The 12,025-nt window shown below is 46.0% G+C and overlaps 2 protein-coding genes across 2 annotated transcripts; both read left to right on the top strand.

Annotated features, from left to right (window-relative positions):
* The first annotated feature begins 903 nt into the window (after positions 1–903).
* Positions 904–1,170, top strand: LOC131417483 (keratin-associated protein 17-1). The gene has a single exon (XM_058560953.1). It carries the CDS (start codon positions 904–906, stop codon positions 1,168–1,170), a length of 267 nt encoding a protein of 88 aa, XP_058416936.1.
* A 5,217-nt stretch (positions 1,171–6,387) lies between these two features.
* Positions 6,388–7,908, top strand: LOC131417466 (keratin-associated protein 16-1). Its single transcript, XM_058560933.1, has one exon. The coding sequence runs from the start codon at positions 6,388–6,390 to the stop codon at positions 7,906–7,908; it is 1,521 nt and encodes a 506-aa protein (XP_058416916.1).
* The last annotated feature ends 4,117 nt before the right edge of the window (positions 7,909–12,025 follow it).

Genomic DNA, 12,025 nt, shown 5'->3' with positions numbered 1-12,025 from the left:
CCTTCCTTCCTTCCTTCCTTCCTTCTTTCCTTCCTTCCTTCCTTCCTCTTCCCCTCCTCTTCCTCCTCCTCCTTCTCCATCTCCTCCTTCCTCTATTCAGAAAATCCCTGGGTCTGGGGTGTGGCAGGTTCTGACCATTGCTCTTCCAGCCCCTTTAAAGAGAAGCGTGAGTGTCCAATTCACTTTGCAGCCCAGAGAGAACATGGCTCCCAGCCTCTTGCAGTTTTATGGTGAGTCTCCATTTCACAGAGCAGTTATTACTCATGATTGATGCTGGCTGACCAAGCCCAAACAAATGTGCGGCACACTCCACATACCGCACACAGACACAAATATTTGCCTTGCTCACATGGGCTGGGATGAGGATGCCCTTTCTACCTGGGAGGAGCCACTTGACCAGACCTCCTACAGCAGCCTCTGCCTGCAGCAGATGGCACAGGGCATCCACCTTTGGCTGTTCTGGTTTTCCAGGTCTAGCATCCATGACAAAAAGAGTCCACTGCCAACTTGCCACGAGAGAAGGCGTGGAAGAGGAGCGCCCACGGCAGAGCCAGAGCCTGCAGCCAGCTTCCCTTTCCTCTCTGCAACCTAGGCTAACAGTGGCTGGCCCATGTTTGGCCATGATGACAGGTCTTTTCGAAGATGTGTTTTTACCCTCTGGACAAACAGCAGTCGGGACGAGTGGGGCTTTTTAATGAGTTGAGGTACTCAGGGCTGGAAAATAAACAGGCAGCTAATGAGACGTTCCTGTGAAACCTGGCATAAATAATAACAAAGAAAACATCCTGTCCCTTGTGCCAACACCTTCTGGGGAGGGGATATAAATGCTGCTGTCAGCTGGCCACCGCCAAACTTGGGGACCTCCGGCCGCGTTCCTGACCTGCCGTCTGACCAGCCGGGACCATGGGGTGCTGCCCAGGGGACTGCTTCGGCTGCTGCCCTCAAGAACAAGACTGCTGTGAAGTGTGCTGCTGCCAGCCGGCCTGCTGTGGCTGCTGCGGGTCCTGCTGCGGCTGCGGCTCTGGCTGTGGAGGCTGCGGGAGCGGCTGCTGCGGGTCTGGCTGCTGCGGATCTGGCTGCGGGAGCTGCTGCGGCTCTGGCTGCTGTGGCCCCTCGGGGTGCTGCGGCCCTGTTTGCTGCCAGCCCACGCCTGTCTGCGACACGAAGTGAAGACGTTGCTCCCCTCCACTGAGGCAGTCTGGGCGAAACCTCCATCTGCTCCAGGTGGAGACCCCTTGTCTCCAGGACCTTCCAGGCCCCCAAGACTGTGTCCTGCCTTGGGCGTTATTTGTAGAGGAGGGCTTGTTCTCCAGTGCCTGCCCTGGTGTTTCAAGGCACTAAGAACAAGAGCCATGCTGGTGAGGATTAAAACTGGGTCTCACCCAAAGTGATCCCTGAAGCTCAAAGGGTGAACCCCCATGACTTAATTTTCATGAACTTAAATGTCTTGTCACTATAAGGCATCCTCTTACTCAAGGTGTCTTTGGGACTGAGGCCTCCTCCCAGCTTTCTGCTGCTTCTGAGATGCAAAAATTCTTCTCTGTTAACTTCCCAATAAATTCGAGCATGTTGCATAACCAAATTAGTTCTCCAGCCTCTTCCTTCAGCTCCCTCTTAGACACCGAGCCGGGAAAATGTACTCTGGCACCTACAATAGGGTTTTTGAATGTGGTTTGTGGATCACCTGCATCAGAATCACCTGGGGGCTAGGTAAAGTGGAGATTCGGGAGCCCTCCCTGAGACATGCAGAATCAGAATCCACAGGGTGTGGCCTGGCAATCTGTATTTTTAACAAGAACACCCAGATAATTCTTATGCACTGAAGTTTGGGAACCATAGAAGTAGACTAAAGCTTCCACGTGCTGCATGAGATTCACTCGGGGAGGCTTTTAAAAATACAGATCCTTGGGCTGCTGGAGACTTTATCCATTAACTCTAGGGTGGGGGCTCTGGCACCTGTGTTTTTGAAAGCTCTCTGGTGAATGCTGATGCTGGCCAAGTTTCACCTTAAACGAGGGGCATGGCTTCCATCTGCATTCTCCCGGAACGGTTCTGCAGGAGGGCTTCAGGTTTGGTGAGAACTTTCTAGCAAAGTCAGTGGAAGAGGCCTTGGTAAAACAAGCTTGGTTCTGAGTGGAAGGGATTCCTGTTTCAAAACTTTGAGAACACACAGCTTCTAAAAATGTTCTGGGAAGTTTGGTTCCTTCCTCTAGCCTCATGCTTTGGCGAAGTCTCCCTTTTCTGGGGTAGGTTTTCTTGTCCTGGAACCAGCTGTATTTCTTCAGCTCGAGTCCCAGGGATGAGAGAAGTGAATGTACATCTCTGAGGCGGGGCCTGACTCAGGTGTGTGTGGGTCCATCTGGAAGGTTAAAATTCAAAAGATAGTTGATTCAACCTCTTGCTAAACGTGACCTTGAGCTGCAAGTGGAATAAAACTAATTCTGCTCTTGCCCTGACAGAACAATATTTATTTTTATTCCTACAAAGCTATGTTTCATTCAACAAACAAAAATATTTTTTCTGATTGTAAGCATAGCAATGATCCCTAAAAATATAAAGAAATACAGAAAAATATAAAGAAGAAATAATAGCTACCTGAATTCTCGTTGCTCAGAGTTTATTACTGATGTATATCTTTCCAGACTTTTTTCTAAGCATATTTTTAAATAAAACTGGAATTATGCTGCTTTTACTTTTTTGCCTTTAAAAAATTTTGTTTCATTTTTTATAAGCCAAGTTTATTGAGATATAATTTACATAGAGTAACGTGTTCCCATTTTTAGTACACAGTCTGATGAGATTTGACAATTGAATATACTTAAGTAACCACCACTGCACTCAAGATATAGAACTTTCCATCACCCCCAAATTCCCCAGTGCCCCTTTGCAGGCAATACTCCTCACCCCCGACCCCAGCCTTAGGCGACCATCCATCTGCTTTATTTCACTATAAATTTTGCCATTTCTAGAATTTCATATAAACTAAATCATACAGTGTGAAATCTTTTTCACCTAAAATAACATTTTTGATATTCATCACGTTGTTGCATCTATCAATAGTTCTTTCCTTTTTATTGAATAGTATTACATTGTATAAATAAACTACGTTAAAAAATACTCATCTACTGATGGGCATTTGGGTTCTCTCCAATTTTTTGTTATTATGAATAAAGCTGCCCTGAACACTCGTGTACAAATTTTTGTGTGGACATATGTTTTCATTTATTTTGGATAAATACCAAGGAATTGGATTGCTAGGTGAATGGTAAGTGAATTTGTAACTTTATAAGAAATGACCAAACCGTTTTGCAAAATGGCTGTACCATTTTGTGTTCCCACCAACAATGTCTGGGAGTTCCAGTTATTCTATGTCCTTGCTAACACTTGATATTGTCAGTCTTTTTATTTTTAGCCATTCTAGCAAGTGTATAATGGAAGTTCATTGTGTTTTCACTTTTTTTGGTTTCATTAAAAAACCCACTATTAATAGTGTCTTGCTTTTGGAGAGAATTCGAGATTTGAGTCTGTCCTGGTTGAGTTTCAGTCTCTGCTATTTAGGTCATTTTTTGTTCTAGCTGGAATTAGCGTACTAAGAACTGGCTCTTTAACTTCCAAGACAAAGCCATGGCCAGAGCAGGAATGTGCCAATGGGACAAAGTTGCCAAGGGGCCAATGGGTCTGCACTGACTGGTTGTGATTCAGGGCGGCTGATGCTTCCCTTGCTCATGGCCGTGGTCTCCCAGATGGGTGAGTAGAGAGTAGTAATTTATTTGAAATTACTGACAGAGAATTGCCTTCCTTAGCTGTCCATAGAGCTCCTCGTTCATTCCTTCACTTAATAAATATTAATTGTGACCCTCCTATGTATCAAACACTGCTCTGGGTGCTGTGTATACATCAGTGAATAAACAAAATCCTTGCCTTCCTGGTGCTTAGTATGTCAAGGGGAACCAGAGCTGCAGAAAAGAATAAAGTGGGAATGGGCTAGATAGTTAACAGAGTGTCTTATTTCATTTAGCAGGGAGGGATTCTTTGAGGAGATGACATTCCAGAATTATAGATGACGCTACGTAAGTTTGTCAACTAAGAGAGCTTATAAGGGATTTTTTGGAGGAGGACCATCTCCATCTGGAATTTCATTGCTGAAGAGGAGAAGGTGGATGGAGGAGAGGAGCTGGAAAGGAGAGGAGCTGGGAAGGAGCTGGAAATGTGGTTTTTGGGGAGTCCTTCTTTGCCTTACCTTCTGCAAAGCTGTCCAAAGTCCTTTTTCCCCACTGCCTAGGAGCCACATCTTAAAGGATGGCACTGCTAGTTCCTAATCTTCTGCTTTTAACTGCTAAATCCTGTAGAATCTGCCTCATATCACTCTAATCCCAAGGTACTGCCCAGTTCAGTCCGTCACCACGAAGATTTTGGGTAATTGCCCCGGACCCCTAATGATCTCCCTCCTTCCAGACTTGCCCTCCTTCTCCAAAGCCAGAAAGACCTTTCCAAAGGGCAAACCTGGTCAAGTTACTCCCCTGCTCAAGACTCCCTGGTGTCAGTATAAAAGCCAACTTCTGATCATGGTTCACAAGGCCTTTCATGACTGAGAGCCTGGTAACCCCCTAGTCCCGTCACTCTCCCTCCCTGTCTCCTTGCACTTTTCATCCTGGCTATGAAACTCTTTGTTGCTCCCCAAATGTATCACCCTCTTGTGTCTTTGGTTACCACAGCTGATTCTTTTCCTGCCCTTACACCCCTTTTCATCCTTCTGCCTTGAGGATTCAATTTGGCCATCTTATTACTTGAGAAGCCTTCTCTAACTTCCCCAAAACCATGTTGGTGTTTCTCCTGGGTACCTCCATCGCAGGCTGTGCACCCATCTGTTGTAGTACTTGTACGTATACTGTACCATAATTGTTTGTGTTTGTATCTGTGTCTCTTCTAAACTTGAGCTCTTTGTGGCAGGAATTGCAACTCATTCTTTTTGTATCCTTCACACAAAGGATAGATGAATGGGTGAGTTGAATGGGTGAATAAAAGAGAAACTGAGTTAATGATTGCATAAATTAATGAATGAAAAGAGAGATGAATGGATGGCTCAGTGGTTCAGCTTTTCCAAAGGAGAGGCTGCCTTTTGCATTGATGTTGAAAGCACATTGTGGAGGCATGGTAGCTCCTTCACTGAGCAAGGATGTCGGACCTTAATGTTTAGAAACCTAGGGTTTGTTTCTTATCTCGTGTCTGTCCCAAGTAGTAGCATTGACGCAATGCTTTGAGAAAGCATTTGTGCCCTTTGCTTTTGTTCACAATGTCTTTGCAAAAGACTTCTTGTCTTTCCTCTTTCTTCTTTGGATCTTGGAGGTGTCTTTCTTTGGTGAGCTGTTAAAATCACGGCAAGAAGGACTCTGGAGGACTACTGAATGCTTGAGGTCGGGTTGGGTGGAAGGAAAGGAGGGAGGAGATGCTGAGAGGCTAGGTCAAGTGCTTTCCAGGGCCAGGTAGACCAGTGGTCTGTGGCAGAGTTGCTCACAGAACAGGATGAAGGATAGCATTGTGGGCTGAGCCTGTGACATGTGGCTTTGACAAAGCCTCTTGAGAAAGATTGGTTCAGACAGTGGTGAGGAGGAAGGAGAGCAGCCCTAGATTAGGGGGCAAGTTGTGTGGGATCCTTAGCAAGTGACTGAAACTTTCGGATTCCAATCCCCCTTCCTTTTCTTCACCTGTAATGAGGGGAGATGAATTCCTGTCTCATGGGATTGTGGATGGTTTCAAATAAGATTTTTTACATTGTTTTTTACATCATGACTGTAAAGCACAGTCATTTAAAATCCAGCCCTGATATCCCCTCTCCCACAGAGCTCACTGCTGCTCCTCTTTCCCATCCCTGTGTGTCAATTGTTGGGTTTATCATTGCATTGCAGTGAGTTTGTCTGCATGCTTGTCTGCCCACCAGAGAGTGAGATCCAGGGGATTGAGTGACTAGGTCTTATTCATGTGGGCATCTTCTGTGTTCAGCCCAGGGCCTGGAACAGAGGACTAGAAGATGGATAAATGATAAGTTCCTTTCTTCTTCCCCTGTTCGTTATGCTCAGAAACACAGATCATTCAGCTTGGAGGTGATGATGCTTATTCCAAAATGACCTGTTGCTCTGAGGATTCCAAATTTAGCAAGTCAATAAACAAACAGCTTCTTTATTGGTAGGCAAACCAATTCCAGATCAACAAACCTGGCCATAATAAGATGTTCCTCTGAAAACTGGCCCAAACAGCAATGAGGAAAAGATGCAAGGGCTCCAAACAGCACGTGCCAGTGAGGGGGTATAAAAGCGAGGGTCTCGGAGAGCTCTCTCAGCTCAGGCAGTAACCTCTCATCACTCTCAAGGAAGCAGAGGCACCTCTACCATGTCTGGAAACAGCTGTTCTGGGAAATGCCCCTCTGTGCCAGCCATCTCTCTCTGCTCCACTGATGTGAGCTGCGGAGGGCCTGTCTGCCTGCCCAGTTCCTGCCGGAGCCAGAAGTGGCAACTGGTGACTTGTCAAGATAGCTGCGGATCATCTAGCTGTGGCTCCCAACACTGTCAGCCCTCCTGTCTCGTGAGCAGCTGTGCCCAACCTGTGTGCTATGAGGCCACCATCTGTGAGCCCTCCTGTCCTGTGACCAACTGTGCCCAACCTGTATGCTGCGAGGCCACCATCTGTGAGCCCTCCTGTCCTGTGACCAGCTGTGCCCAACCTGTGTGTTATGAGGCCACCATCTGTCAGCCCTCCTGTTCTGTGACCAGCTGTGCCCAACCTGTGTGCTATGAGGCCACCATCTGTGAGCCCTCCTGTCCTGTGAGCAGCTGTGCCCAACCTGTGTGCCATGAGGCCACTATCTGTGAGCCCTCCTGTCCTGTGAGCAATTGTGCCCAGCCTGTGAGCTGTGAGGCCACTATCTGTGAGCCTTCCTGCTCTGTGAGCAGCTATGCCCAACCTGTGAGCTGTGAGACCCCTTCCTGCCAACCAGTCCTCTGTGTACCCACTCCCTGCCAGCCCATTGTATGCAAACCCAGCTGTTGCCAACCAGTGGTCTGTGAGCCTACTTGCTGTCAGCCAGCGTGCCCCACACCTAGCTGCTGTCCATCTGTCTGCTCTGTGGCTAACAGCTGCCAGGAGCAATCTTGCTCGGAGCCCAGCATCTGCCAGCCAGCTACCTGTGTGGCTCTGGTCTGTAAGCCTGTCTGCCTCCGCCCTGTCTGCTGTGTTCCAAGCCCTTGTGAGCCACCTTGTGTCTCCAGCACTCGCCAAGAGCCCTCTTGCTGCATCTCCAGCATCTGCCAACCCATCTCCTCTGAGCCCAGGCCCTGCTCGCCAAGTGTCTCTGTGTCCAGTTCATGTCAACCTACCCGCTACATAGTCAAGCGCTCTCGGTCTGTCTGCTGTGAGCCCGTTTCCTGCCCATCTACCTCCTGCCAACCTCTCTGCTGCCGCCTGGGATCTTCTGCATCTGCCATCTGCCAACCAAGTTGCTCTCGGACTTTCTACATACCCAGCTCCAGCAAACAGCCTTGTACTACTTCAATTTCCTACCGCCCGATTTGCCGCCCAATCTGCTCTGGACCCATCACCTACAGGCAGCCGTATGTGACATCCATATCCTACCGTCCTGCCTGCTACCGCCCATATTACTCCATCCTGCGCCGCCCCGCCTATGTCACTTCTGTTTCCTACCGCCCAGTCTGCTCCCACCTGCCTTGTGCCGACCCCTGTAAACGGGATTGTAGAAAGTCCACTTCCAGCCAACCGGATTGTGCTGACTTAACATCCTGCAAAGGGGAGGTCTCAGAGAAGAGTCCCTGCCAGCTCACTGAGGCCAAACCCACCAGCCCAACCACCCGTGAGGCCACAGCCAGGCAGCCTGCTGCCACCAAACCTGCCAACTGATAAATTGGTCTCAGCTCACCAGGTTCTGCAAAGCAAGCCACTAGCTAGAGAGAAAACTTGATTGTCTTCCCCAAAGCTCATTATGACTTAGCTAGAATCTTTTGCCATCTGCACCATCACTTGTCATTTGCTTATGCTTCAAAGAACTCATCAGAAATGTCAGTATCCTAGTGGTACAAACGAAGGCCTCCTGGGCACTGAGAGGGGGATATTCCGGTTCCTGTCTGCTGCTGCCACCAACTGAGAAGAGCTACTTTGTCACATCATCCCAAGTGTCTTTCCTGGCATAAATTTTTTTTCTGTCCTCATGCATGTCCTCTTGCTGGGTGTGCTCATGTTTCTTGGGGATCTCTTCAATGTGATAAACATATTTAACTGTCCAATAAACGTGGCTAAGTTGAAGTGACACGCTGTTCTCATTGCTCTCTTGTTAATGCCATATTCTTGTCAGCTGACTTGCTTCATCTTTGAGAGCAGACTCATTCTTTCATTCATTCATTCATTTTAAAGGGAGGAAGACTATATTCTACCCACTCTGGGTCCTTTCTGGCTGGGCTACAAATTAAATTGACATGAGACCGAATAGCAGGAGAAGATCAAACAAAGCTTTATAACATGTATACATGGGAGAAACCCAGAAAAACTGGGTAACTCGACAAGATGGTGGAGGTTCTCTTCTTAAACAGATTCAGGTAAAGACAAAGGAGGATGTTGGGTGTGGGGGGAGTCAGCTACAGGAGATTACCAGAAAAGTACAGTAAACAACAGTAAGGTTATTATGCAGATTTAAGGCCACACCTTCCGCACTGATAAGTTTCTAGAGATGAGGTTGTCCCCCCTTCTTCCTGGTACAGAGAGGAAGATACCTTTACAAATGGAGATTTCCATTACAAATGTAAACAGAACTTTGATAAGAATGGGCTTAGCAAGGACCTTCCCAGTCTATTGATACCCAGAGTTATCTATGGTGATGGCTTGCCCTGGGGACAGGTCTTCTATCTTAAATCCTTTTAGGCAGTTATTGGGGAGGAAGGTCAAAGTTTCTCTCTGAATCTTCTGAGCCTTTATTGTCTTCAGCTCAAAATAATCCACATATCAGAGTGACACATCTTGGGGCAGCCTGCCCGAAACTACATCACATTCATCCATTCATCCATCCAACAAACATTATGAGACAGCTATTAGGGATTGTGTTAGGCTCTAGGAATGAGAAGACAAAAGTCTCAGTCTTCACTCTCAGGGAGCTCACTCTCCACTGGGGAGACAAGCAGAGAGACAATTACTATGTTCCATTGTGCTAAGGAATACGATAGAGGTGAGCACAGGGCACTGTGAACTCAGCAGGGCATGGGGCAACCAGGGAAGGATTCTTGGGAAATACGATACCGAAGCTGAATCTTTCAGCACAAGTAGGAATTAACCAGTTAGAAACCAGGAAGGAAGAGCCTTCTAGGCAGAGGAAACATATACAAATGAATGGGGCTTGTGAACACACTGTTCATTAGGTGAGGCTTAGGCAGAGGGGTGCTTAGAGGAGTGATGAGCTCTGAGGTCAGATAAGTAGACAGTGCCCTGCTTTTGTTGGACCTTGTAAGAAAGACAGGGGTGTTTGGTTTTGGTGCAGGGCTGACATGATGGCATTGAGGGACTGTATGCATGGCAGTGACAGAAACAGCCCTGGGTTTTGGGATGTCCCTCTGCCCTCGGTGTGGAGAACTGAATGGAGGAGCATGGTCTTGGATATAGGGAGACTGGGGAGGAAGCCAATGGCTTTGGAGTCTACAGTATGATGCAAATAAGTGGGGGGGGGGTCAAACTTACAATGAGGAAGTCACCTGGATTTCTTGTGCAAGAGCTTTGTTTATGTTCTCCTAGTCCCTATAAGGCACACTCTTTGTGTAAACTCTATACATAGCCTCTTACAATCTCTAAGGACAGTGTCTCTCCAAAGTAGTGACACCTTACACTTAGTACACAGAATGAAGGGCTATCTCTTGTCCTCAAGGTGCAGCTTGGGCTATCCTAAACACAGTAGGGCCTAGACCAGGGCTTCTCAACTTTGGCACTATTGACATTTTGGGCTGGATAATTTTTTGTTGTGGGGGCTGCCCTGTGCATTGTAGGATGCTAAGAAGCATCCCTGGCATCTACCAACAAGATGCTAGCAGCATCCCCTGAATGTGATGGTCAAAAATCTCCCCAGACATTGGCAAACATCCTTGGGGTGGGGTGGGGCCAAAAATTACCCCCGTTTCAGAACCACTGGGTTAGACAATGGCAGAGGAAAAAAGTCAAAGTGAAACTTACCCTGCACATTGGTGTTGGAGTTACTGTCTCATCAGGCCCTTGGGATTTATCTCTGTTTCTTTCTCGAGTCAAGAGAGGAGCTGGCCAGGGTTTTAAATCTCTGTGTGAAGCATGGACTCAGTGTTTCATGTACATCACAACAATTTTTGTGACATAAGATTTCTTTCTCCTATTTTATAGATGAAGGATATGAAGGACAAACAATCCAAGTGGCCATCAACAGAGACAAGGAAATTGTGGTATATTGATGCAATAAAATATTATGCTGTGGTGAAAATGACAGAACAATGGCTGCATGCAACAACATGGATGAACCTTAGCAATGTAATGTTGATTGATATAAACAAGCCTCAGAGACCACATATATATTTAAAGTCCAAAAACAACACAGACACACATACGTGTATGTATGAGTATACATACATGAATGCATATACATATGCATACATATATACAAATATATACATCATGTACCATATATACACACACATATATATAATATATATGTTCACAAGGGAATGACAAACACAAAATTCAGGATAATCACACAGCAAGTAAGTAACATACAAATGACTAAATGGGGTAATGACTTGTTCTGTCCAAAGCCCATGTGTTTTATGTATCACCATATTTTTTGATGTGATCACAACAGCCTTTGGTGATACACTAGATGTCTTTAGTGCCTTGAACGATAGCAAAACAAAAATTCTATCTATTGAGAGGTTTCTTTTCTTTTCAGCTTTATTGAGGTATAATTGACAAATATAATTGTAAGATATTTAAAGTGTATGTTGTGATGATTTAATATATGTATATATCATATTCCTCCCATCTAGTTAATTAACACATCCATCACCTCTTATAGCTGAAATTTGTACCCTTTTACCAACCTATTGAGAGGTTTTTTTAAAAGGAGAGGAGGCAAGAGCAGAATCAGAGAAAAATATGTAAATATAAATATAAAAATGGATTGCTTTGAAACAATAAAAGTGGTATGTACGGGTATAGGATATTGGCACCTTTTTCAGATGGAAGATGACATGGTTTCTCAAATAAATTCATGTTGCCATTTTAAGTGACCTATTTAGTAAGACCAAAAATATTTCCTCTTGGGAGATGAGAGCTTTGGGATGTAGGCATTCAGGAATTAAACATAGTGCAGGGATCCCTGTAGTTTGGGAGATGCCAAAATGAATAGCAATGAAATGGAGAGCAAAAGAAATGATCAATGCTGTGATATAAAAAACAGTGGTAGGACGAAAGGCATTTTAATGACAAGGGTGAGGGATTTCCAGGCATCGTTCTGATCAGAAAAATTTCTCTTCCTTATGAAATGGGAAGCAGGAGAATGCCAAGGAGAAGCAACTTTGCATCTGGTACTTTGAAAATCACCTTCCAGCATTTCCAATAATTGTGAGGCAGCCAATAAGAACAAAAATAACCTGAGCAATGGCAATGCAGCTGAGGGACTCTGGGTACTTTGAACATTTGGGTAAGGAGCTAACATGGCCAATAGGGTGAATTATTAGCAGAGCTGGAAATTGAGAGCAGCTCTCTCTGGCTCCCACAGTCATGTTCTTTCCACTCCATCATGCACTTCTGGGCTGAAGCAGACCAGGACGTGGACCGGTGTGGGATGCTGAAGTTGGTTGGTGCTGCAGAGCCCGGACAAGCCCCAAGGAGGAGGGAAGAATCAGGAAAGCCCCTCACAAATCCCTCTTGGAAGAGGTTGATTTAACCCAATAACTGCTTTGCAGTGAGGTCCTTACATCACTTTTGGTTGTGTGTTTTTACATTTATAGACTTCATA

Source organism: Diceros bicornis, chromosome 18 (assembly GCF_020826845.1).
Source record: "Diceros bicornis minor isolate mBicDic1 chromosome 18, mDicBic1.mat.cur, whole genome shotgun sequence".
NCBI lineage: Eukaryota > Metazoa > Chordata > Mammalia > Perissodactyla > Rhinocerotidae > Diceros > Diceros bicornis.
Note: the sequence above shows the minus strand (reverse complement) of the source record. Positions and strands in the feature narration are given on the sequence as shown.

Bases quoted from the DNA above. Each gene is read 5' to 3' on its own strand.
- LOC131417483 (XM_058560953.1), top strand. From the start codon at position 904: ATGGGGTGCTGCCCAGGGGACTGCTTCGGCTGCTGCCCTCAAGAACAA.
- LOC131417466 (XM_058560933.1), top strand. From the start codon at position 6,388: ATGTCTGGAAACAGCTGTTCTGGGAAATGCCCCTCTGTGCCAGCCATC.